This window comes from Scyliorhinus torazame, chromosome 11 (assembly GCF_047496885.1).
Source record: "Scyliorhinus torazame isolate Kashiwa2021f chromosome 11, sScyTor2.1, whole genome shotgun sequence".
In the NCBI taxonomy this organism is placed as follows: domain Eukaryota; kingdom Metazoa; phylum Chordata; class Chondrichthyes; order Carcharhiniformes; family Scyliorhinidae; genus Scyliorhinus; species Scyliorhinus torazame.
The window spans coordinates 210,176,963-210,201,651 of NC_092717.1; the positions used below are offsets into that span (position 1 = coordinate 210,176,963).

A 24,689-nucleotide genomic window follows, 5' to 3' on the forward strand; every position below is an offset into this window, starting at 1 on the left:
TTTCCCATGCATTAACATTTCATGCATGCTTGTTCAAAGGCCAGCTTGTCTGAATTAAGACCCCACTCGAAATTACTACCACCCCCCGCGTGAAATTAGAACGTTTATCATTCCGACTGTAAAGAAGTGGCATCCACCTGGCGAGGTAGACTTCTCCCATGATTAATGGTGAGTTGCCACGGCAGTGGCCACTTTGGGGAGCCTCTGAAAAGGCCAGCCTACGCTGAAGACGAGGCTGTGGCAGTGCAAGTTACTTATGTGATAACAAAGGAAGCCATGAAGGGTTGTTGGGGAAGGGTAGAGGAGATGCTCTTTAAATATGTGCCCGACCTTCGGCCCCATGAGGGGTGACTTCCTGCCTGCCTCCAATGTAAGGTTTAGTGAGCTAAAAAATGGAAGTTTAGAATCCGGCAGGTGTTAACTAATCTCACCCTCTGATTTTTTTTGCGCCGTTAGGACGAGCTTTAATAAATACACTGCCAATAGTTTACACTTTTATTAGAAAGGAGACATTCATTTTGTGCTCTGAAAACTGTACATAAAACTGACAAACACAGATATAGGAAACCAGAACCAGTTTAACCAACCATAAAAGTAGAATCTCCGAGGGTCAACGATTATTAAATACATGGCATAACATTAGCTTAACTCTGTCATTGTACATAACACTGTTAAAGTCTGTTAACTTAACAGGAAATTAAACACAGTATAGAAAGATATTTAAGCTAAAAGTCAATAGGTGTAATAATTACATATTATACAGCAGGGCAACCAAGGCCTTGTGCTTTATATATCTAAAATCTTGACAGGTACATCACAGTTTTTAAGTATGTTCATTGTATTTACTGTTTGAAATTTCATTTTTTTTTAATATAATACACAATATGACAAGAAAATGCCATAAAATTTTGATGCAAAAAATGCTTGCATATCAAGCAATCAACACTAAACTGAAGTTACTTGTTTTTTTTATATATTTATATATATATTTATATATATATATATTTGCCCATTACTGTCTTTGATAAGAGTTTCTGGACTACGGTTACTGTGTTCGCTAACGTGTTTTCTCACCGCAGTGGGACAACACGACGCTGACTGCATCACAAGGTTTAAAACAATATCTCTCTGAGAACAAGATATCTGTACTGTAATAAGGTTTCAAAAGAAACCAATCTGTTTTAAAATTAAAAAAAAAAGTCACTCCTCAGGTCAGACTTCAGTCTGAAGATCAATGATGTCCTGTCCGCCGAGTGGTATCGTTGCTCCCGTTTTCTCCCATTCCACTGTCCTCATTTCTAAGGGAGACGGATGGGTGGAATCCAGTTCTTTTTTCATCCATGTGGGTGGAGACTGTATCTTTCGGATTCCTTCCCAAGGCCGCTTGATTGGGGTCTGTTTCTCTTGCTGTTGGGACAACGGCCAGCTTATTAATTACAGTTAAGTCCAAGGATACACAAGTCCAGAATTCTAATCAAACTGCTCCTTGCCCATTGTAATCACACAGCACCAATGCATACTAGGACTGAGATAATGCAATCATTCTGGAAGTACACAGTAGACCGATCAGCATCTGAAGGAGAAAGATTATTCTTTCAGTTGAGAAGTTGCATTGGAACCAAGTGCTTCCACATCCCTCCCCCCCCCACCCCATTTTAAGCTGCTTTTACATCATGTGCTAGTGGTATCAGTTTCTGAAATGTACACACAGAGATAATCATATGTGTTTCTTGGAATAAAATTATCCTCTGTAGCAGTGACTAAGTGAATCTTCACATTTGAGAGTTGGAAAAGATTGTGCAGCAGAGATTCGCTTAATTGGACCGGAGTTCTAATGGATGTAAAAGATTGAGGAGACATGGGCACATTGTATTTACAAGCAACCATAGACCTTAATAGCCACTGAACTGATTGTGATTTGGTACAACATGGCACCACATTGCATGGTTATTCAGAGAAGCTGTGCTTGGATCTTCTGAAGTTGGATTAATAAACACTGATAGGACATTGATAGAAAAACAGGTGAATCAATCATAAATTTGCAGAAAACTTTCCTTTGTAAACACTGATGGCAGCTAAGATTTCAGGACCTTTACCCTGTATATAAGTCAGTGATCTTTAATGTTCCTTGGATCATCCTTTGCCAGCTGTGGAAAGCGGTTAGCTGGTGCAAAATAAAGCAAGCTGTAAGTTTAGGATATTTCCAATGACTTCCACGACATTACCTTTACGGATCAGGAAGTGGTTTTGTGACACTTTCTGTTGGTAGATTAAGTAAATGGATCGTAGCGATGTTTCTGTGCAGTGGACAAAAATTGGGAAGCAAAGCTGGCAAGCACAAAGCTTAAGTGGTTACAGAAGCCAAGTGTAGACCGCAAAGGGAGAGCCATAAACAAACATAAGCGAAGGTTAGCTGTCTGTCACGACCCCTGTCAGATGGATCTTTCCATACATGCTGTTCTCTCTGCATTTAGTCTTTTGACACACAGGGCTTATCGCTGTGAAGTTATTGAGTTCCAGGACTCCCATTGACAACTCTCTGCAGTTACCAGGCCATTCCACCGAGCACTGTGCCAGAGGCAACCTGCATACAGCGAATTGTTAAGAATTCAGTTAGAAAGCACCGTACTTACACTGAGATTGGTTTTATCACTTCCTGCTGATGAAACACTCCAACGTTTCACTGCCTATTAATAAAGAAAACAATTCTAAAAACTAAAAGTGCAGTGCAGTATTGACAGGCAATAGTACTACAGTATTAACACTCAGCACCTAGAGTACAGTAGTCTTGTCAGGAGAGCAACATCAGTAGGTATCTGTCTAATACAGGCCAAGTAATGTGGCAATTCTGACAGTAATTTGTCAAATTCTACACATTCGATTTGATCTGATCTTCGTGCTGACGTGCTATGCTGATCCTGGGAGCTGACAGCACTCAAGCAGCCAGTATCACTGTTTTTTTTCACCTGAGGGCTGGGCTGTAAGTCAGAACTCTTGGTGGCAAATGTCCTTTCAAATATACTAATTAGGATATCACGACAAATCTTTCAGCCTAATATATTTTGACAGTGCTAGAATTGTTGACAGAAATATTGTAATACATTAACTCCAAGACTGTACAATGCTTTTCCCATTCGTTTTCTCTTTTCCAATCATGATAGGAATATAAAAGGTGGAATGTTAACCATGTGGTTGAAATTGATACACAAGGGCAGATTTTGAGCTGTTTCTATGCACAAGGAGTTCTGTTTCACCATGGAATGCCAAAAAACAATCACTCCAAGACTTGTTAAGCCATGATGTCACAATGATAAACAGTTCAGACACTGTAGCACACATGTCCAATTACTTCAGAGAAGGATAATTGCCCTTTAAAACATTATAATTCTTTGCCATATTCTGCTGCAGCTAAGATCTACCAATAACCTGAGCCAAAATTCAAATTCGCCCAAACTCCAAGAGCTTCGATCAAATCAAAACAGCCTGAAAACAGAGTCAGAGGCAAAACAAATCCAACTTTCAGATTCTGACACATGTATAGCTCTGTGCTACCACACCACCTGTGCAAATTACCACATGGGGAAACCTGAAATGTTTGTTTGAAAAGGCTGAGAATGGTAAGTCAGAGATTTCGTGTAGAGCTGGTTGGGAACCAATTTGAAGATCACAGGAAGCAAAATGGGGGAAAGTTAAGAGGGGATAGAAAACATCTCAAATTTGGAATTTAGATCAGATTCCCTGCAAAGGCTCAATGGGCTGAACGGTCTCCTTTTGTGCTGCCTGATTCTATGAAAAGGCAGAGGATGGCCAGAAGCAACACGGTAATGGAAACTGTGGGTAAGTTTACCCACAAATAAAATTGGAGCAGAAGTAGGCCATTCGGCCTCTCTAGCCGGCTCCACCATTCAATAAGATCAGGGTTGATCTGTTGGTATTTAAATTTCCAATATTCCCTCTATCCCCAATAACCTTTGATTCCTTGGCCGAACAAGAATCTACCTACCTCTGCCTGAGAAATATTCAATGACCCCGCTATTGCTGGCTTTGAAAGCAGACCAAGGCAGGCCAGCAGCACGGTTCAATTCCCGTACCAGCCTCCCCGAACAGGCGCCGGAATGTGGCAACTAGGGGCTTTTCACAGTAACTTCATTTGAAGCCTACTTGTGACAATAAGCGATTTTCATTTCATTTAATTTCCATTGCCTTCTGCGGCAGAGGGTTCCCAAGTCACTCAACTCTCTGAGAGAAAATATTTTTCCTCATCATTGTCCTCAAAGGGGGAGCCCTATGTTTAAACAGTGTCCCCCCCTAGTTCAGGAATCACTGATGTAAGAAATTGGAGTCATTATAAACAGGTATTTTCTGCATCATGTTGAAGCTTAATATGATTTGCTAAGCAGTATTGACACTCTCCCTGGAAAAAGGATTTCTAAACACTGACCTCTAAATCATCCTAATTCATAGAACATAGAGTGCAGAAGGAGGCCATTCGGCCCAACAGGTCTGCACCGACCACTTAAGCCCTCACTTTCACCCTATCCCCGTAACCCAATAACCCTTCCTAACATTTTTGGTCACTAATGGCAATTTATCATGACCAATCCACCTAACCTGCACGTCTTTGGACTGTGGGAGGAAACTGGAGCACCCGGAGGAAACCCACACAGACACGGGGAGAACGTGCAGACTCTGTACAGACAGTGACCCAGCGGGGAATCGAACCAGGGACCCTGGCGCTGTGAAGCCACAGTGCAATCCACTTGTGCAACCATGCTGCCCATAAGGCAAGGTTCAGGCTGCCTTGCTGACATTCCTAAGTTTTTAGATGGCTTCCTGTGTCCCCCCTTATCAATGCAATGGATTACACTGGATCTAGAAATGATCCTCAGTAGGATGTAATCTAAAGGGGTGATTCCTAGGGGCTGCTCACCCCAGGCGGAAATCGCGACGATCCGCTGGAGCGGGGCGTCTGCGCCAAAATGGGATTCGCCGGGCAACAACTCCGTTGCGTGTCTCCCGGCCCACTCGATCGGCCTCCCACAGGCCTTGGATCAGGTTCTCACCATTTACATTTATTTTAAAGCGACTCTCGGGCAGGAAGCCCAATTCACCTGCTCCTGGGATGCTCCTGCCCCCACTCCTGCTCTTTCTAGGAAGTTACTCAGAACAAAGAAATAGCCTCTTTTAAAAAAAATAGTGGTTAGAAAGAACACCTGATCAAAAGTGGAAGCACTTCACAGTTAATGGACCACTACAGAGCTATAAGGTTTGGCAGGAGAAAATGGTCTGCAGAATTTCTCCCCCCCCCCCCCCCCCCCCCCACCACCTTTCAGGTCATCATCCCTTGTGGAATCCCCCTTTAGGCCCTTCCCCTTTCAGACCCCCACTCGCAGCCTATCCCTTTGGCTCTGCACCTTAGCAGTGCCAACCTGATGCTTTGGACTCCGAGGGGTGTTCTTATTGGAGCTGAGTCCACAAAGATCAGCCATGATCTCATTAAATGGCGGAGCAGGCTCGAGGGGCCAGATGGCCTACTCCTGTTGCTAGTTCTTATGTTCTTAAGTTCTTATAAAACCAAACAATGCTCACCCTCCTTTGAAATAGCATGGACCTGTCAATCCAGAGGCTTCTAAAGGCAGTGAACCAGGAAATTGAATGTATACGATGCAGTTTAAATCTTTTAGGATTCTAAGCATGCCCAGGGGCTTGAAAAACCTAAAGTTGATTGAAACTGACTGTAAAAAAAGCGCTTCAAAGCTTTCCAACACATTAAAGGGATGACTGTTCCCTTCTTCTGACAGATAATTGATATTGAAACATTGGGAGAGACATTAAATGGTTCCAACACTTCAGAGGGTAAACTTATTTTATAACTTAATATGCTGATTTCATGATAAGTATACACCGCAGGGCAAGAGTTATAGCTGGGGGAAGGGCAATTATGATGCCATTAGACGTGACTTGGGGGGGATAAGGTGGAGAAGTAGGCTGCAAGTGTTGGGCACACTGGATAAGTGGGGCTTGTTCAAGGATCAGCTACTGCGTGTTCTTGATAAGTATGTACCGGTCAGACAGGGAGGAAGGCGTCGAGCGAGGGAACCGTGGTTTACCAAGGAAGTGGAATCTCTTGTTAAGAGGAAGAAGGAGGCCTATGTGAAGATGAAGTGTGAAGTTTCGGTTGGGGCGATGGATAGTTACAAGGTAGCGAGGAAGGATCTAAAGAGAGAGCTAAGACGAGCAAGGAGGGGACATGAGAAGTATTTGGCAGGAAGGATCAAGGAAAACCCAAAAGCTTTCTATAGGTATGTCAGGAATAAGCAAATGACTAAGGAAAGAGTAGGACCAGTCAAGGACAGGGATGGGAAATTGTGTGTGGAGTCTGAAGAGATAGGCGAGATACTAAATTAATATTTTTCGTCAGTATTCACTCAGGAAAAAGATAATGTTGTGGAGGAGAATGCTGAGCCCCAGGCTAATAGAATAGATGACATTGAGGTACGTAGGGAAGAGGTGTTGGCAATTCTGGACAGGCTGAAAATAGATAAGTCCCCGGGACCTGATGGGATTTATCCTAGGATTCTATGGGAGGCCAGGGAAGAGATTGCTGGACCTTTGGCTTTGATTTTTATGTCATCATTGGCTACAGGAATAGTGCCAGAGGACTGGAGGACAGCAAATGTGGTCCCTTTGTTAAAGGCAAAGCGTTTGATAAGGTTCCCCACGGTAGGCTATTGCAAAAAATATGGAGGCTGGGGATTGAGGGTGATTTAGAGATGTGGATCAGAAATTGGCTAGCTGAAAGAAGACAGAGGGTGGTGGTTGATGGGAAATGTTCAGAATGGAGTACAGTCACAAGTGGAGTACCACAAGGATCTGTTCTGGGGCCGTTGCTGTTTGTCATTTTTATCAATGACCTAGAGGAAGGCGCAGAAGGGTGGGTGAGTAAATTTGCAGACGATACTAAAGTCGGTGGTGTTGTCGATAGTGTGGAAGGATGTAGCAGGTTACAGAGGGATATAGATAAGCTGCAGCGCTGGGCCGAGAGGTGGCAAATGGAGTTTAATGTAGAGAAGTGTGAGGTGATTCACTTTGGAAGGAATAACAGGAATGCGGAATATTTGGCTAATGGTAAAGTTCTTGAAAGTGTGGATGAGCAGAGGGATCTAGGTGTCCATGTACATAGATCCCTGAAAGTTGCCACCCAGGTTGATAGGGTTGTGAAGAAGGCCTATGGAGTGTTGGCCTTTATTGGTAGAGGGATTGAGTTCCGGAGTCGGGAGGTCATGTTGCAGCTGTACAGAACTCTGGTACGGCCGCATTTGGAGTATTGCGTACAGTTCTGGTCACCGCATTATAGGAAGGACGTGGAGGCTTTGGAGCGGGTGCAGAGGAGATTTACCAGGATGTTGCCTGGTATGGAGGGAAAATCTTATGAGGAAAGGCTGATGGACTTGAGGTTGTTTTCGTTGGAGAGCAGAAGGTTAAGAGGAGACTTAATAGAGGCATACAAAATGATCAGGGGGTTGGATAGGGTGGACAGTGAGAGCCTTCTCCCGCGGATGGAAATGGCTGGCACGAGGGGACATAACTTTAAACTGAGGGGTAATAGATATAGGACAGAGGTCAGAGGTAGGTTCTTTACGCAAAGAGTAGTGAGGCCGTGGAATGCCCTACCTGCTACAGTGGTGAACTCGCCAACATTGAGGGCATTTAAAAGTTTATTGGATAAACATATGGATGATAATGGCATAGTGTAGGTTGGATGGCTTTTGTTTCGGTGCAACATCGTGGGCCGAAGGGCCTGTACTGCGCTGTATTGTTCTATGTTCTATGTTCTATGATTTTCAAAGCTACAGAAGGATGACCTGCCACATGACCCTCATCCGGGAAAGACCTCTGACCTGAGCCCCTCCACACTTCCTAACCCCCGTAGACCACTACCTCCACTGAAGGAATGCTTTGCCACCCTGGAGGAAAGTGTAGGGCACTCACCCCTTTGCGCTCACCCCTCGGAGTCCAAAGCATCAGGTTGGCACTGCCAAGGTGCAGAGCCAAAGGGATAGGCTGCGAATGGGAGTCTGAAGGGGGAAGGGCTTAAAGGGAGATTCCACAAGGGATGATGACCTGAAAGGTGGGGGGGGGGAGAAATTCTGCAGACCATTTTCTCCTGCCAAACCTTACATTTTTCCACTTTATATTCCACCTGCCAAGTCCGTGCCCTCTCACTAAGTCTGTCCAAATCCTCCTGAAGTCACTTTGCATCTTCCTCACAACAAACATTCCTGCCTAGCTTTATGTCATCTGAGAACTGGGAAATATTACATTTGATCCCCACAACCAAATCATTAAAATATATTATGACCAACTGGGGCCGGAATACTGATCCCTGCGGTACCCCACCAGTTACAGCCTACCAATGTGAGAATGACCTATTTGTTCCTATTCTATGTTTTTTGCCCGTTAACCAATACTTAACTTATGTCGGTATATTATCTCCTATCCCATGCACTTAAGTTTTTCGAAGCAACCTCGTTTGCGGACTTTAACATAAGCCTTCTGAAAATCTAGGTACACTACATCTATTGGCTCCCCTTTATCAATCCTGCAAGTAACATCCTCAAAAATCTCTGATAGGTTCATCAAAATGATTTCCCATTCGTAAGTCTATTTTGAGTATGCCCAATCAGATCATTATTATCCAAGTGTATATTTATTACAGTCTTTATAATAGATTATGAGTGCGAAATAATGGAAAAGTTTCTCACTGTGGTAGTGAGTTAGAATTGCGGGTGCTTCCCGACGGTCGACCCGATACGACCCATATCTAACGCCAATTAGGGCCAGTAATAATGCCCCACAGGCTTAATCTTTGGAAGTGACTGTCTCGCCAGCTGACTCCCCTGGACCATGCCCAGCAGCTCCCCGCTAACAAGAGGGAGCAGCTGTTAAACCGATCCCGCAGAGCAAACCCCAGACAACACGCAGCCATGCCAACACGAAGACCTGCTCCACGATTTGGACATGCCAACCTCGCCAGACTGTTGAATGCGGTAGACTGCAACCTGAGGGGGTTGGAGGGTCAGCCACAGGACATCCAGTGCCGCCTGGGAGCAGTGGCAATGGTCGTTAGCATGGGGAGTGTCACAAGGATGAGAAGAGTGTCACAAGAAGCTAAACAACCTCCGCCGAACAGTATGCTGAGTTGGCATCGGCCTCCTGGCACCGATCCTGCCCACGACCCCTGGTGCAGACGGGTGGGGGCGTGCCAAACATTGGGCCCTGGAGGACAGAGCAGTCACTGACGTTGAGATTGGCCTGTGCCGCAGAGGTGAGTATCCACCGGTCCCCATCCAGATGACCTGTCACACATGTATTGTTCATGCCAGAATAATAATCATTCCCTCCCACTGACCACATCATGTCCACAGGATCTTGATTCGATGGTGCTCGTCTATTTGGGATGGCCTCCCTCCCCAGCCATCCAAGAGAACACCTCGAAGGAGAGTTTCGAGAATGCCACCGTCGAGGTGTTACAGCTGTCCTCTCCACCCTCCACCAGTGCAGAGACACACACCTCGTGGGCGAAAGTAGTGGACAACGTTCGGGGGCACATTGTAGTGAGCACCACACAGTTGCTGATGCACATCAGGTGGAGGCAGGACCATCCAGGGGAGACAGTAGTCGAAGGTCTGCTGCATCCCAGGACCCAGCTGGGTCCCAGTCAAGTGCCGAGGTTCTGGACCAGGTTAACCCGGAGCTGATGCAGATGCTAGGGTGCGGCCGTGATATTCAGAGTGGGATGTCAGCAATACTCCAGCGGCTCCATAGCTGATTGGAGGAGTTCCAAAGGCTATGGGTGCAGGAGCTGGTGCCTGCAATGCCTGGCACCAAGGCCAACACTGCTAGGGTGATGGCCGCAGTGGAGTGCCTGGAGATCAATGCCAGCAGCATGGATGGAGGTGTCCAAACTTTTGCTCAGTCAGTGACAGCGATGGCTGAGGGCCTCGACTCATGTTCCTGTCGCTGAGGTACGTGGCCCTGATGTAGGTGAACCTTGTCGAGGCACTGAGGAGTATGTCCCAACTCAAGTGGGCATCATCGAGGTGCTCCGGTGCATGTCCCTGTCATTGAGGACTGCGCCCCAGCCTCAGGTGGACCTTGCTGAGGCGCTGCGGAGCGTGTTCCAGTCTCAGGTGGGCATTGTCGAGATGCTCCAGAGCATGCCCCAGTCACTGAGGAATGTGTTCTAGGCGCAGGTGGACATTGCCAGGGTACTGCAGAGCGTGGCCCGGTCACAGAGGGGTATCGCTGAGGGCGTTGACACCACAGTGCAGACACTGGGGAGGCACCAGGGCTGGCAGGAACAGATGATGCAGGGACTTTGGGAGCGTAGGCCAGCCACCTCTATGTACCAAGGTGACCCCCAGGGCCCTACGGGCACCGACCGGTATGATGATGCACTGAAGGCCAACACAGAGGCTCCCTATAGGTCACTGGCTCTCTTGAGCCTCCCGTCCTGATAACAGCATGTCTCGGGGTCAGCGGGAGGAACAGGAGGGCACAACGAGGCACGTGCCACCGGCACGTTGGCTGGGGCCCTCTGATCCCAGGCCCTCCAGCATAAACGCGTCAGAGGCATCAAGCCACAGGGCACGGTAACCAACAAGCTGCCTCCATCTCTGATGTGCAGCCTAGGAACACACCTGGACATAACGGCAGAGCATGCATGGCTAAGCAGATGCAGGATCATGGAGAAGGAACTGGGGGGGGCTGCCATCGGTAGCTAGAGGGACAGTTCGGTCACAATTGTTCACCATCAAAACACATTACACGCGAGACATGTGAAGCCTTTGTCACCTCCCTCCACCAGTTTCCCTCCCTCGGTCCCAGGCCCCCGGGCACGGTGCTCCTGGGGTGGCTTCAATGAGAAATCCCATTGACAAACGGTGGGATTATAGAATTCCGCCACCGAGAAACACGTGGCTGGGGGACCGGAGAACACCACCCCTGTTTTTACACTGCTACATAACTTACTCTCATACTCTAATTTATTTATTTCTCCTGATTAACCTTTTTGTCATTCTCTGTCATTGTTTACATTCTGGCCAATCAGCTGGCATCTTTGTGCCCTTAAGACTTTTGAAATTTTGAAACGTTTGAAATTTTTCTTAACTTCTTTAGTTAACCATGAATGGTGGGTCCTCCCCTTAGATTTTTTTTACAGAAGAAATATACTTATTCTGGGAATTCTGATCTATACCCTTAAATGTCTGCCACCGTTTTCCAATTGATCTATCATCTAGCCTAGTATCCCAGTTCACTTCAGCTAGCTCAGCTTTTATGCACACATAGTTGACCTTATTACATTTAAAATACTAGTCTTCGACTCTCTTACTGTAATTCAGTTGTAAGGTCACAGTAATTAGATTATCCCGTCCAGTACTTTCCCGGAGCGGAGAAACTACGACATCTTCTTCGCAGCCTTCAACACGTCATCGATGAGGATGAACATCTTGCCAAGGTCATCCCCACACCCCCACTACTTGCCTTCAAATAACCACGCAATCTCAAACAAACCATTGTTTGCAGCAAACTACCCAGTCTTCAGAACAGTGACCACGACCCCACACAACCCTGCCATGGCAATTTCTGCAAGACGTGCCAGATCATCGACATGGATACCACTATTACACGTGAGAACACCACCCACCAGGTACGCGGTACATACTTGTGCGACTCGGCCAACGTTGTCTACCTCATACGCTGCAGGAAAGGATGTCCCAAAGCGTGGTACATTGGCGAGACCATGCAGATGCTGCGACAACGAATGAACGGACATCGTGTGACAATCACCCAGCAGGAATGTTCCCTTCCAGTCAGGGAACACTTCAGCAGTCAAGGGCATTCAGCCTCTGATCTCCGGTTAAGCGTTCTACAAGGTGGCCTTCAGGACGCGCGACAACGCAGAATCGCCGAGCAGAAACTTATAGCCAAATTCCGCACACGAGTGCGGCCTCAACCGGGACCTAGGATTCATGTCGCATTACATTCATCCCCCACCATCTGGCCTGGGCTTGCAAAATCCTACCAACTGTCCTGGCTTGAGACAATTCACATCTCTTTAATCTGGGGTTACCCCTATCTCTGGATCTGTAAACACTTAATTAACTGCAAATGCTCACATTCAAAGCATTGTCTTGTATCTTTGAATTTGTCTATATATATGTTTCTGGAACATACCTCTTCATTCACCTGAGGAAGGAGCTGCGCTCCGAAAGCTAGTGTTTGAAACAAACCTGTTGAACTTTAACCTGGTGTTGTAAGACTTCTTACTGTACAGTAATTAGAGACAGATAGGAAAATAAACAGGGAAGTACATAAACAAATACAAAAAACACCAAAATATTAGTATGGTTCTTGAATATTTAAAGGAAGAAGTGTTAATTGTTTCTTATTTGTATAGCCAGTTACCAATGAAACAAATACAATGGAGTGGAAAAGGTGCTTCACAAAATATGCAAATAATTCTTCATTCTCAAGCAGTTAGTTTAAGTACAGCAACATAGCACATGGCCAAATGAAGATAAGCCAATACCCATGATTCAGTACATTCATAATTAAACAGATTCCATTCACCTGAGGAAGGAGCAGTGCTCCAAAAACTAGTGAATCGAAACAAACCTCTTGGACTTTAACCTGGTGTTGGAAGACTTCTTACTGAATGATAAAGCCATGGGGCGGCATTCTCCGTCGTCGTACCTATTTTCGTGTGCGGCGTGCACCCGTTGGCAGCGGGATGCTCCGTCCCGGCAGCCGGCCAATGGGGTTTCCCATTCTGGGCACCCCCATGCCATTGGGAAATCCGTGGGCATGAGTGCGCTGCTGGCAAAACGGAGGAACCTGTCATCGGAGAATCCCACCCATTGTATTGAGTGATCCCATGCATCGCACTTAGTCCCTGCTAAATTAGTTTATTTATTTTGCACAGTTGTTAAAATTCTAACAAAGTGTGTTAAAAGAATATAGATTTATTCAGGAGTGAAATTAATGTCTCTGAATTTTATTGTGGCGACCTACGTGGGATTTGTACCAAAGGATCTGGACTTGTATCAACCAGAGCTCTGTACAGCTGAATCCATTAGATTTGAATGTGCCATCTCACTTACCTATCAGCTGGCAGCTCTCCAATGCACAAAGCAGGTGGATGTTGCGAGAAACGCAAAAGTTAAGGGTGAGCTTGCTTCCACTTGGCTGTGTCGCCGCGACTCGATTTTCTGTCATTGGATCATTAACTGGCTCAGGTTGAGACTTCTGTCCTCATCACGTGGAGGAAATCCCAGTCTGAGAGCTGCCAGCGAATCAAATGGATGTGACCAGAGAAGCAGCTGATATCAATACAGTGAGGTTAGATCTGCCTGTGGACAGATCAGCAGTCTCTGGGAAAAACAGTTCCATTAAAGATGACTGGGGCCAGATCAGACAAGCAGCTGAGTCAAGACAGTGATTTAAAGACTCACTTGTGTACAGGACAGGAGCAGTGTCTCAGGCTGGACTTTAAACAATAGCTTGAGACAGACAAGAATCTGCAGCTGGTTCCTGAAGGATCTCTCTGGCTTAGAACAGGGCTAAATCGCTGGCTTTGAAAGCAGACCAAGGCAGGCCAGCAGCACGGTTCAATTCCCGTACCAGCCTCCCCGAAGAGGTGCCGGAATGTGGCGACTAGGGGCTTTTCACAGTAACTTCATTAGAAGCCTACTTGTGACAATAAGCGATTTTCATTTCATTTCATTTCATTGGGGTGGTTTAGCACACTGGGCTAAATAGCTGGCTTTTAAAGCAGATCAAGGCAGGTCAGCAGCACAGTTCAATTCCCGTACCATCCTGCCCGAACAGGCGCCGGAATGTGGCGACTAGGGGTTTTTCACAGTAACTTCATTGAAGCCTACTTGTGACAATAAGCGATTTTCATTTGTTTTCTTTCTCAAAGTGGTTTATTCAAGACATCTGTTTCGAACAAGTACTCCTAACTCTGCTAACTGTATTTAAATATGGACCTTGACCCGAGTCGGGTTTTGTTTGAGTGGAGAAAGAGATAGCAGTTAAGGATTATTATTTCATTGTATCGTTAAGCATTATTCAACTAGTAATTGAAAGCTATTGTCTTTATAATGTTAACGTTAGTAATACTGTGTCAGTAATAAAGTTTATTTTAATATACCATCTCCCTATTTGTGCGCAAATCACTCCTGGAGCAAAGTATCCTTTCCTCACAAATTAAAATAAAATACAGGGACTTCTGTCTGGTATCCTAGCAACTGGTGGGTTCTGGTCCGGGATTGTAATAATCACTGCTTCTCTGAATAACGCTTACTTGTGTGCGGAACCTTGAAATTCCTTCCTCCACTTTCACATGGTAGCCCTACTAGATTTCTTAAATCTACAACCCAACGACATATGGAACATAAGTCCCAGATTTTCAACACAATGGAGAGCCTCTCCGTCATGGTTAAAATCCCAGAAATGGCCAAAGATTCTGTCCTGTGCCCGAACATCCATTTTCGTGAGGTGGGAATGGAGTCAGACCGGGCTCACACCTGCACGGTTTCCGAGGTGCAATGGGTTGGCCATATATATCACCAACTAAAGTGCGATTTTGGTAGGTCAGGATTTGCAGATTAGAACAGGTGAGGGGGTCTGAACTAGTGCATTTGTTTGGATAACCATGAGAAGATGTGGTCCTGGGACACCTTGGTAAACATAAGGCACCCTATGGGAAAGGCAAGGTCTCTTTGGGAATGGTAAGGCATCCTTTTGGAGGGGTAAGGTACCCTTTGGGATTGTTAAAAGTGAACAGGATTACGCACTTTGTGTACAAAAACTCACTGGAACTGTAAAAAACTACCAAAGAATGCTAAGTGAGTTGGGATGTAGGGTGCAATGGTAAAGAGTGGTGTGTGGTGGTTGGCATAGTGGGTATGAGGGACAATGGGGATGGGGAGGGTAATGAGGTGTCATAGGTTGGTACAGATGGGGCAGAGGGTGTGTGTGGAGGGGTGAGGGCTCAAGTGATATTTTTTGGTTTATCTTTGTTTTTATTTCATCATAAATGCTGGAGCACAGAGACCTTTTGCCAAGCGCGCCTCCACAACTGGTAGCTCCCACATTTGGTCCAGGGGCAGAGGACCCGACCTCCCTAATTCAACTAATCATGTTGCAATAACTAGTCCACAATTTCCATGAGAGACAATGGGCCAAAGTAAACAACCCTGACAATGAAGGGACTGTTGCTCTTCATAGGTGTGAAGCAAGGTCAGGTTTCAGCCAAAGGTTGTGCGCGGATTAACATTTGTCATACACTGACCCAGGAGTTCCCCAACATTCTCAATCAGGCTCTTTCGGACTTCATCATCCAAGGTTAGAGTGTGGTGTCAAAGTGAGACCAACTGTGCATCAACATCTATAACTCTGCGCTCACTGCATGTGGGGGAAAAACGTTCAGAGGAATGCTAACTGGTTTTGAGGCTTATTAGACTGAAATTTGGCCAGCTACTGTAACCAAGAGGAGAGCCCTCATCAATTACAAGTAAGTCCCCAAGAAATAAAATTTAAATGCTCTTAGAACTGTGTGAGGTGATGCACTTTGGAAAGTGTAACTGTTTGATAATGAAGTACTCAACGAATGGCAGGACACCAGGAAGCTCAGAGGAACAGAGGGATCGTTGGGTCCTTGTTCACAGATCCCTGAAGGGTGGCAGAACAGATGAATAGGTTAGTTAAGAAGGCATATGGGACAGTTGCCTTTATCAGTTGTGATATGGAGATGCCGGCGTTGGACTCGGGTGAGCACCGTAAGAAGTCTTACAATACCAGGTTAAAGCCCAACAGATTTGTTTTGAATCATTAGCTTTCGTAGTGCAGCTCCTTCCTCACCTGCGCTCTGAAAGCCGGTGATTCAAAACAAACCTGTTGGATTTTAACCTGGTGTTGCAAGACTTCTTACTTTATCAGTTGTGGCATGAATTATAAGAGCAGGGAGGTTATGTTGGAGCTGTACAGGACTCCGATTAGGCTACAGCTGGAGCACTGAGTTCAGTTCTGATCACTGCACTATCGGAAGAAAGTGATTGCCCCAAATAGGATGCAAAGGAAATTCATTAGGATGTTGCGTGGGATGGAGCATTTTAGCTATGAAGAGAGGCTGGATAAGCTCAGGTTGTTTTCTTTGGAGCAGAGAAGGCTGAGAGAGAACCTGATTGAGGAGGATGAAATTATGTGCAGCATGGACAGATTGGATAGAAAGCAGCTGTCCCCTTTTGTTGAAGGATCAACAACGAGTGGGCATAATTTTACGGTGAATGGCAGGAGGGGATTTGAGGAGAGATTTTTTCATCCAGAGGATAGTGAGGAATTATAGGCCGGTTAACCAGACTTCAGTTGTTGGTAAGGTTTTAGAGTCCATTATTAAAGATGAGATCGCGCAGTACCTGGAAGTGCATGGTGAAATAGGACTGAGTCAGCACGGATTTGTTAAGGGAAGGTCATGCCTGACAAATCTGTTAGAATTCTTTGAGGAGGTAACAAGGAAGTTAGACAAAGGAAAACATGAAGTGGACGTGATCTATTTGGATTTCGAGAAGGTCTTCGACAAGGTGCCATACAGGAGGGTGCCAATTAAGATAAGAGCCCATGGTGTTAGGGACAAGATAGGATAAGGAGTCTTTTTCAGAATGGTAGCCGGTGACTAGTGGTGTTCCGCAGGGGTCAGTGTTGGGACCACAGTTATTCACAATAGATATTAATGGGCGCGATTCTCCGACCCCCGCCGGGTCGGAGACTCGCCGGGGGCTGGCGTGAATCTAGCCCCCGCCGTGTCTCGAATTCTCCGCTACCAGAGAATCGGCGGGGGCGGGAATCGCGCCGCGCTGGTCGGCGGGCTCCCCCCAGCGATTCCCCGGCCCGCGATGGGCCGAAGTCCTGCCGCTGTCAACCCTCACCAGCCGGCGAGGATTGAACCACCTACCTTACTGGCGGGAGCAGACGGCGCGGGTGAGCTCCGGGGTTCTGGGGGGGGCGCGGGGCAATCTGGCCCTGGGGGGGAATAACCTGGACAGGCTAGGAGAGTGGCCAAAGAATTGGCAGATGGAATACAATGTGGAAAAGTGTGAGGTTATGCGCTTTGGTAGGAAGAATGGAGGCCTAGACTAATGTCTAAATAGGAAATGGCTTCAGGAATCAGAAGCACAAAGGGCCTTGAGAGTCATGGTTCAGGATTCTCTTAAAGTTAACATGTATGTTCCGTTGGCGATTAGGAAGGCAAATGCAATGCTTGCATTGATGTCGAGATGGCGAGGATACAAGAGCAGGGATAAACTTCTGAGGCTGTATAAGGCTCTGGTCAGACCGCGTTTGGAATATTATTCGCAGTTTTGCACCCTGTATCCAAGGAAGGTTCTGCTGGCCTTGGAGAGCATCCAGAGGAGGTTCACAAGAATGATGCCCAGAATGAAGGACTTGTGATATGAGGAATGGTTGAGGACTTTGGATCTGTACTCAATGGAGTTTAGAAGAATGAGGTGGGATCTCATTGAAACTTACAAAATACAGAGAGGCCTGGATAGAGTAAACGTGGAGAGGATGTTTTCACTCGTAGGAGAAACTAGAACCCGAGGGCACAGCCTCAGACTGAAGGGGCGATCCTTTAAAACAGAGATGAGGAGGAATGTTTCAACCAGAGGGTGGTGAATCTGTGGAACCCATTGCCGCAGAAGGCTTGGACGCCAAATCACTGTGTCTTTAATACGTAGGTAGATAGGTTCTTGATTAATAAGGGGATCAGAGATTATGGATAGAAGGCAGGAAAGTAGAACAATGTCAGATGCTTTCAAAAACAGCAGCGGGGTAAATCAGCGCTATAATCTGGTGCCAGCTCTCTTTGGCATATTTATGTCAATGCCGCTATTGTACACTTTTGCTGGCTCAAATGGGGGTGGCCTACCTGCATGTTAGAGCTGAGGGCAAGCTGTTCAACTTGGCCAAAGTGTGTAATGTCCTAGTTGTAGTGATCTGCGTTAAAACGTGTATGTGTAAATATGTATAGCCTCCGATCAGTAGGTGTCAGGCAAGTAGTAGCACGTGACACTGTAGACTGGGGGGAGAATTTTGAGGAGAAACCATCGTGGTCAATTGTGTTTATATTAGTTCCAGTTTTACAGAATGAACTAGTCTTGAATTAGATGTTCTTTAGTATGCCGACTCAGTAAATGTCTCTGTATAAGAACATAACATGGTACCAGGAATGGTGATCAAAAACTAATGATCAGAAGTGTGAAGATTGGAAGGACACAGTCTTCAAATGTGGTGATATGGTGCTGCAAGGAAAACATGGAACATTGCAAGTATTAGCATACTCATCAAAAAAAAATCTCTTAAAATGCAACACTAGTGCAAGAAGATGGATAGTTCAAACTCCGGAATAACTTCAAGTAATCAGTAATGTTGATGGCAATTGGCACGCATTTAAACAACAGTTTACACTGTATGTAGCAGTTCTAGGGTTGCAGGTGCCAGGTGAAAGAAAGATAGCATTTTTGCTAACGGTTGCAGGCCCGCAGGCGTTGAGATTTAGAACACCTTCGTATATGAACAAGAGGACAATAGTAAAAGCTTTGATGGCGTCATAAAATTTTTTATGAGCATTGCATGCCGAAAAAGAATTAAACTTTTGAGCTATATATATTTCGAACGCGCACGCAGAAGACGGGCGAGTTATTTGATAGCTTTCTTACCAACCTCAAGTTAAAAGCACAAACATGTAACTTCGCAACTTTTAAATCCTCAATGATTCGGGATTTGGTGCGAAAATTGGGTCCAATGCGGACACTATAGATGTTGTGATGCACTCAAAAAACGGTCAGCAGCTATTACATGCAAAAGATGTGGAAACAGGCACCTACCGAGGCAATGTCCAGCTTATGGCAAAATTTGCACATAGTGCAAAGGAAAAAATTATTTTGTGAAACAATGTTTCACAAGCAAACAAGTTAATGCAGGAAAGTCAATTAATACAATTGATGACATTAATTTGGAAGGCACATTTTTTGTTGATGTCGTCTCAGATGAAGACAGGGCAAACACAGCCAAAAAGAATAAAATGTCGCCTAAAAGAACAAAAAGTGATAACAGTGATACTGGAATCATGACAAAGGACAAATGGACAGTTTCTTTGCTGATAAATCGATCGCTTATCACTGTGAAGTTAGATACAGAAGCAAGAGCAAACCTCATAAGCATCAGTGATATCAAGACTATGCAATCAAAACTTGAGAATATTGAATAAACCAGTCTTGTTGAAGGACAATAGTGGTCAGAAAATTGATAGATTGGGAATGTGTGAATTGGATATACAAGGAAAAAATAAAGTGCACAATTTAAAATTTGTGATATTTGCTAATGATAGTGAATCGTTATTAGGTGATGAAGCGTGTGAAGCACTGGCGCTTGTGAGAAGAGTGTATAGCACTGACGGTGCTCTGGGCACACACAGTGGATCAGTGGAGTCCATTGAGCAGGCTTTTCCAGAAATATTCCAGGGTTTTGGTGTTCTACCTTTCACTTACAAGATTCAATTAAAAAATGATGCTCAACCAGTGATACATGCTCCAAGAAGAGTTCCAGCAACACTACATGACTGTCTAAAGGCAGAATTAGACCGGTTGACACATCTTGGCATTATAAAAAACATTGATGAGCCGACAGTTTGGATCAGTTCGATGGTATGTGTAAAAAAAGAAACAATGATCTTCGAATATGCATGGATCCCAAAGATTTAAATGCAAATATAAAAAGGGAACACCATCTGATATCTAAAAGAGAGGAGATCACAAGTGAGATGTCTGGTGCGAAATATTTCAGCAAACTTGATGCTTTGCAAGGATTCTGGCAGCTCAAGCTAGGTGAAGAAAGTACCAAGTACTGTACATTCAGTACTCCGTTTGCCAGATATTGCTTTCTTCATGTGCCCTTTGGCATAGTCTCAGCATCAGAAATACTCCACAGAGCGATGGAACATATTATTGAAGGCATTCAGGGAGTTCACGTATATCCCGATAACATCACAATTTGGGGTTCCACCCAAGAGAAACACAATAACAGGCTAACTAGGGTACTACAAAATATCAGAAGAAATTGGCTATGACCCAATAAGGCCAAATGTCAGTTTGGTGTAAAGGAAATAATGTTCCTAGGAGACAGATTATCTGTGTGGTCACCTAAAATGGCCTCGCTCAAAGAGTGATGGGAAATGCGGTCAAGCTTGGGACACAGACAAGCTGCAGTTTGTATGTTTACAAACTGCAGCCCAGACTTCATGCATAAATTCACACCTGCAAAAGGACCATTAAAAGCCAATTAAAGGAGCAATAGAACAATCAGATCCATCACATCATCTCCCAGACAAAACAGCCCAGCCCTTGCTCGGAGCTCTCCCAGGATTGGCCACTGAGTTCACACCCCAAAAGCGACGTGGCAGCTCCTGATTGGATGTGACTGATCAGATGGTGGAGCCCTGAGCAATTGATTGACAGTGACCTAGAAACCGCCCACAAAAGGGGCGGAGAAAACACAATCTGGTTAAAAGGAAGGGCAGCATGGTGGCGTAGTGGCTAGCATTGCTGCCTCACGGCGCCGAGGTCCCAGGTTCGATCCCGGCTCTGGGTCACCTTCCGTGTGGACTTTGCACATTCTCCCCATGTTTGCGTGGGTTTCGCCCCCACAACCTAAAGATGTGCAGGACAGGTGGATTGGACATGCTAAATTGCCCCTTAATTAGAAAAAATAATTCTTTCTCTTTTGGACTGGTCTTTTCGCCTGATCTCCGATTGCAGCACAGCTATCAACACCAGCCAAGTTCAAGGGCCCACGACATCCATTGAAGGGTGAAACAGAATACAGACGACCTCCAAGAATTCCAGCCCGCCAGAAGAGAGGAAACAGATAAGGCCATATCTACTCTATATCTACCGATCACCTGAACGTTGTGAAGTTTGTTTAAGTGTGTTAGTTATAGTCTGAGTGTGCAAGAACGTGTGATTACTTAAGTAAATAACCTTGTGTCCAATAAATAAACTCTGATTGAACTAAAATACTTCTGTGATTATCATAGAATTTACAGTGCAGAAGGAGGCCATTCGGCCCATCGCGTCTGTACCGGCTCTTGGAAAGAGCACCCTACCCAAGGTCAACACCTCCACCCTATCCCCATAACCCAGTAACCCCACCCAACACTAAGGGCAATTTTGGACACTAAGGGCAATTTATCATGGCCAATCCACCTAACCTGCACATCTTTGGACTGTGGGAGGAAACCGGAGGACCCGGAGGAAACCCACGCACACACGGGGAAGATGTGCAGACTCCGCACAGACAGTGACCCAAGCCGGAATCGAACCTGGGACCCTGGAGCTGTGAAGCAATTGTGCTAACCACCATGCTACCGTGCTGCCCGTGATTAGGTGTCCACCATACGAGTTAAAATACACGCTGTGGTTGTAAAAGAGCAACATCTGTTCAAGGAATTGAGCCTGATGACATGAAGATACAAACCATCATAAATATGCTCAAAAAGGGAGTACTAAGAATACTGGGCATGATCAACTTCATTGGAAAGTTCATACCAAATCTCTCAGCAAAGACAGCATGTCTTAGAGATATTCTGAAGAAAGGGACCTTCACTTGGACTGAGCAGCAAGAACAAAAGTAAGCTCTCAGAAACACACCAGTGTTAATATTTTTCAATCCAACAAAAAAATACCAAGATTTCAACAGATGCATTGAAGGATGGTCTAGGTGCAGTATTGCTGCAACAAGAAAATGGTGGTGATTGGAAACCAGTAGCATATGCTTCAAGATCTATGACAGAATTTTAATGTCGTTATGCTCAAATAGAAAAAGAGTGTTTAGGGCTGGTGAATGGTTTGGAGAAATTCCGTAGCTGCATGTACGTTCATTGTCAAGATAGATCATAGATCGCTGGTTGCAATAATCAAGAAGAATCTCAATGAAATCATAGATGTCTCCTCGTATTCAACATCTGATGATGAAACATCAGAGATATGAGTTTGAATTAATCTATACATCTGACACGTATATTGTGGTAACGTACGCATTGTATAGGGCTACAACAGCATAAGATGGCAGCTCAACTGGAGAGAATGTGCAGCTTCATGTAGATATGATTACGGAAACACCACCCGTGTTGGATACAAAGTCAAAACTGATTGTTGAAGAAACAGAGAAAGATGAAGCATTACAAATGGTGATGCACAATCTCAACAATGGATGGCCGAAAGGTTCATGTTCTAAATATCATCACATGCGATCAGAACTCAGTGTAGCAAATTGTTTGTTACTGAGGCAAGAGAGAATCGTAATTCCACAGTCTCTGTGCAAGGAGTTGCTATAAAAGATTCATGAGGGTCACCTTGGAAATGGGAAATGCAAAAGTGCGAGATATTGTATATTGGCCGGGAATAATCAAAAGCATACAGAACATGGTGGAAAAGTGTACCACTTGTCAACGATATCAATATCGACAAGCAAAGGAACCGATGAAAATAGGTGAAGTTGTGTCAGTTCCTTGGCAAAGAATATTCCTTGATGGTAAAGAATATTTGGTAGTGGTAGATTATTACTCAAATTATCCGAAGATAGCACATCATCTAGCTCATCAGCAAATTGTGTAATCATGCAGACAAAAGCAATGTTTGCACAACATGGAATACCCGAGTTAGTAATGAGTTGATGAATCGGAAACTATGATCAAGTCTGCCATGCCATACAAAGCAAAGGCTGAATGAGAAGATAAGAGCTCAAATAGATTCTCAGAAGAAGAAACAAAAGGAATATTATGACAAGTCTACCAGGAGTCTGAAACCTTTGAAACCAAATTACATGGTGAGAGTGGAGGATCCTGATGGCTGGTCAAAACGTGCTAAGGTATTGCAGAAAACAGGTCCAAGATCTTATACTGTGATAGCTGAGCAAGGACAGGTTTTAAGGAGGAATAGATGAGCACTCCTAAAAGTGAAACAACCGATTGCTGAGCAGCAAGGTGAGGATGTATATGAAAGTTTACATTCATCAAAACCGACACAAACAGTGAACAAACTAAATGTCAATGGACAGAATGATCTTCAAAACAATGATATAATACCTACAGAAGTTCAGAACTATCACACAGAATCACCAGATTTACCAAAGTTGAGACGTTCAACGAGAAACAGAAAGAAACCGGAACTGTTGGATCTGTGAATGGACAATATAGTTGTACATAATGTAAAATACATTGTTTTGCATGTCATATGTAATATTTACTGAAATAATATATTGTATGTTTTCTTTCAAATCTCAAGAAAAGAGGATGTAGTGATATGCATTAACAAGTGTATGTGTAGCCTCCGACCAGTAGGTGTAAGATAAGTAGTAGCACGTGACACTGTAGCCTGATAGGAGTCTTGAGGAGAGACTATCATGGTCAGTTCTGTTTTTATTAGTTCCAGTTTTATGGCATTAGTTTCCTACCCGCAGTTTATTATACTATAGTAAAATTAACTAGTCTTGAACTAGATGTTCTTTAGTACGCCAAGTCAGTAATTGTCTCTATACAAGAATATAACACTAGTTTGAGAGTTGCTGTTTGCTGATGATGCCGCACTGACATTTTGCCCTGACATTCACGAGCAACAGCTTGTAGATCCGTTCTCCTGGTCTTGCACTGATAACCAAAGTTGTGGGCTTATATGGGAAGATACCACGTTCCATCAACATTGACCACTTCAGTCTGAAAGTGGTTGACTGATTCACACATTTTGAATCAACAATTACCAGCCACCTATCCCTGGGTGCTGAAATCAGCACCAGGTTTGCCAAGGCTGTAGCTGTCATGTCAATGTTGAGAAGTTGAGTGTGGGTGAACAGTAAACTGCCAAAAATACAAAGCTACTAGGCTTGTGTTCTCAGCACCCTCCCTTATAGTAAAGCCTGGACAATGTATGCTAGACAAGAAATGCAGCTGAACGAATCCCACTTCCACTGCTTCAGATGAACTCCTTGCAAGACAAAATGCCAAAATACACCAGTCAGCAGCGACTCCGTTGGCTCGGTCGTGTGAACTGAGTAGATGACGGCCGTTTCCCCAAAGACCTCCTTTATGATGAGCTTGCTATTGGTACGAGACCAACAGGTTACCCACACCAACAATACAAGGAAGACTGCAAGAAAGACTTCAAGCTGATTGGTAGTGGAGTTGATGCACGGAGAGTCCTCGCTCCTGGCCAGAGTGCGTGGCACAAAGAGCCGGGAAGGGCATTGAAAAGGCAAAGGAAAAAATAAATGATCAGATGGTGGAAAAGGGAGCCTGCCTGAAGGCGAAAAACATCAGTCAACCTTGGGCCAACACCCTTCATCTGTGCTAGCTGCAGAAGGGACTGCCACTCACAAAGCAGCCTCTACAGCCAAATAAACAATGTTCAATATTGAAGGGACATACACCCTGGGCCCCGTGCAGTCCATCGTTTCCCGAGATAATGGATGATTAATAATGAGCAGCCTCCAGATGCTAGGAAGGCATACGTCCCCAGCCAAGGGGAAAAGTAAATTCATTGGTATAATGTAAACACCACGTGACTGGGTGT

General features: G+C 44.9%; 1 protein-coding gene across 11 annotated transcripts in view; it reads right to left on the reverse strand.

Moving 5' to 3' along the window:
- Window positions 1–482: 482 nt before the first annotated feature.
- Window positions 483–24,689, reverse strand: part of adgrb1a (adhesion G protein-coupled receptor B1a) — an 888,347-nt gene continuing 864,140 nt past the window's right edge. For 8 of the 11 annotated variants that reach the window (XM_072468272.1, XM_072468276.1, XM_072468275.1 and 5 more), the window contains 2 exons: window positions 2,634–2,687; window positions 483–1,407 (listed from right to left, as the gene is read on the reverse strand). In XM_072468272.1, coding sequence (XP_072324373.1) covers window positions 1,213–1,407; window positions 2,634–2,687 — 249 coding nt within the window. In that variant the 3' untranslated portion in view covers window positions 483–1,212. The remainder of the gene's footprint in view (window positions 1,408–2,633; window positions 2,688–24,689) is intronic. The other 3 variants (XM_072468279.1, XM_072468274.1, XM_072468270.1) reach the window with 1 other exon arrangement.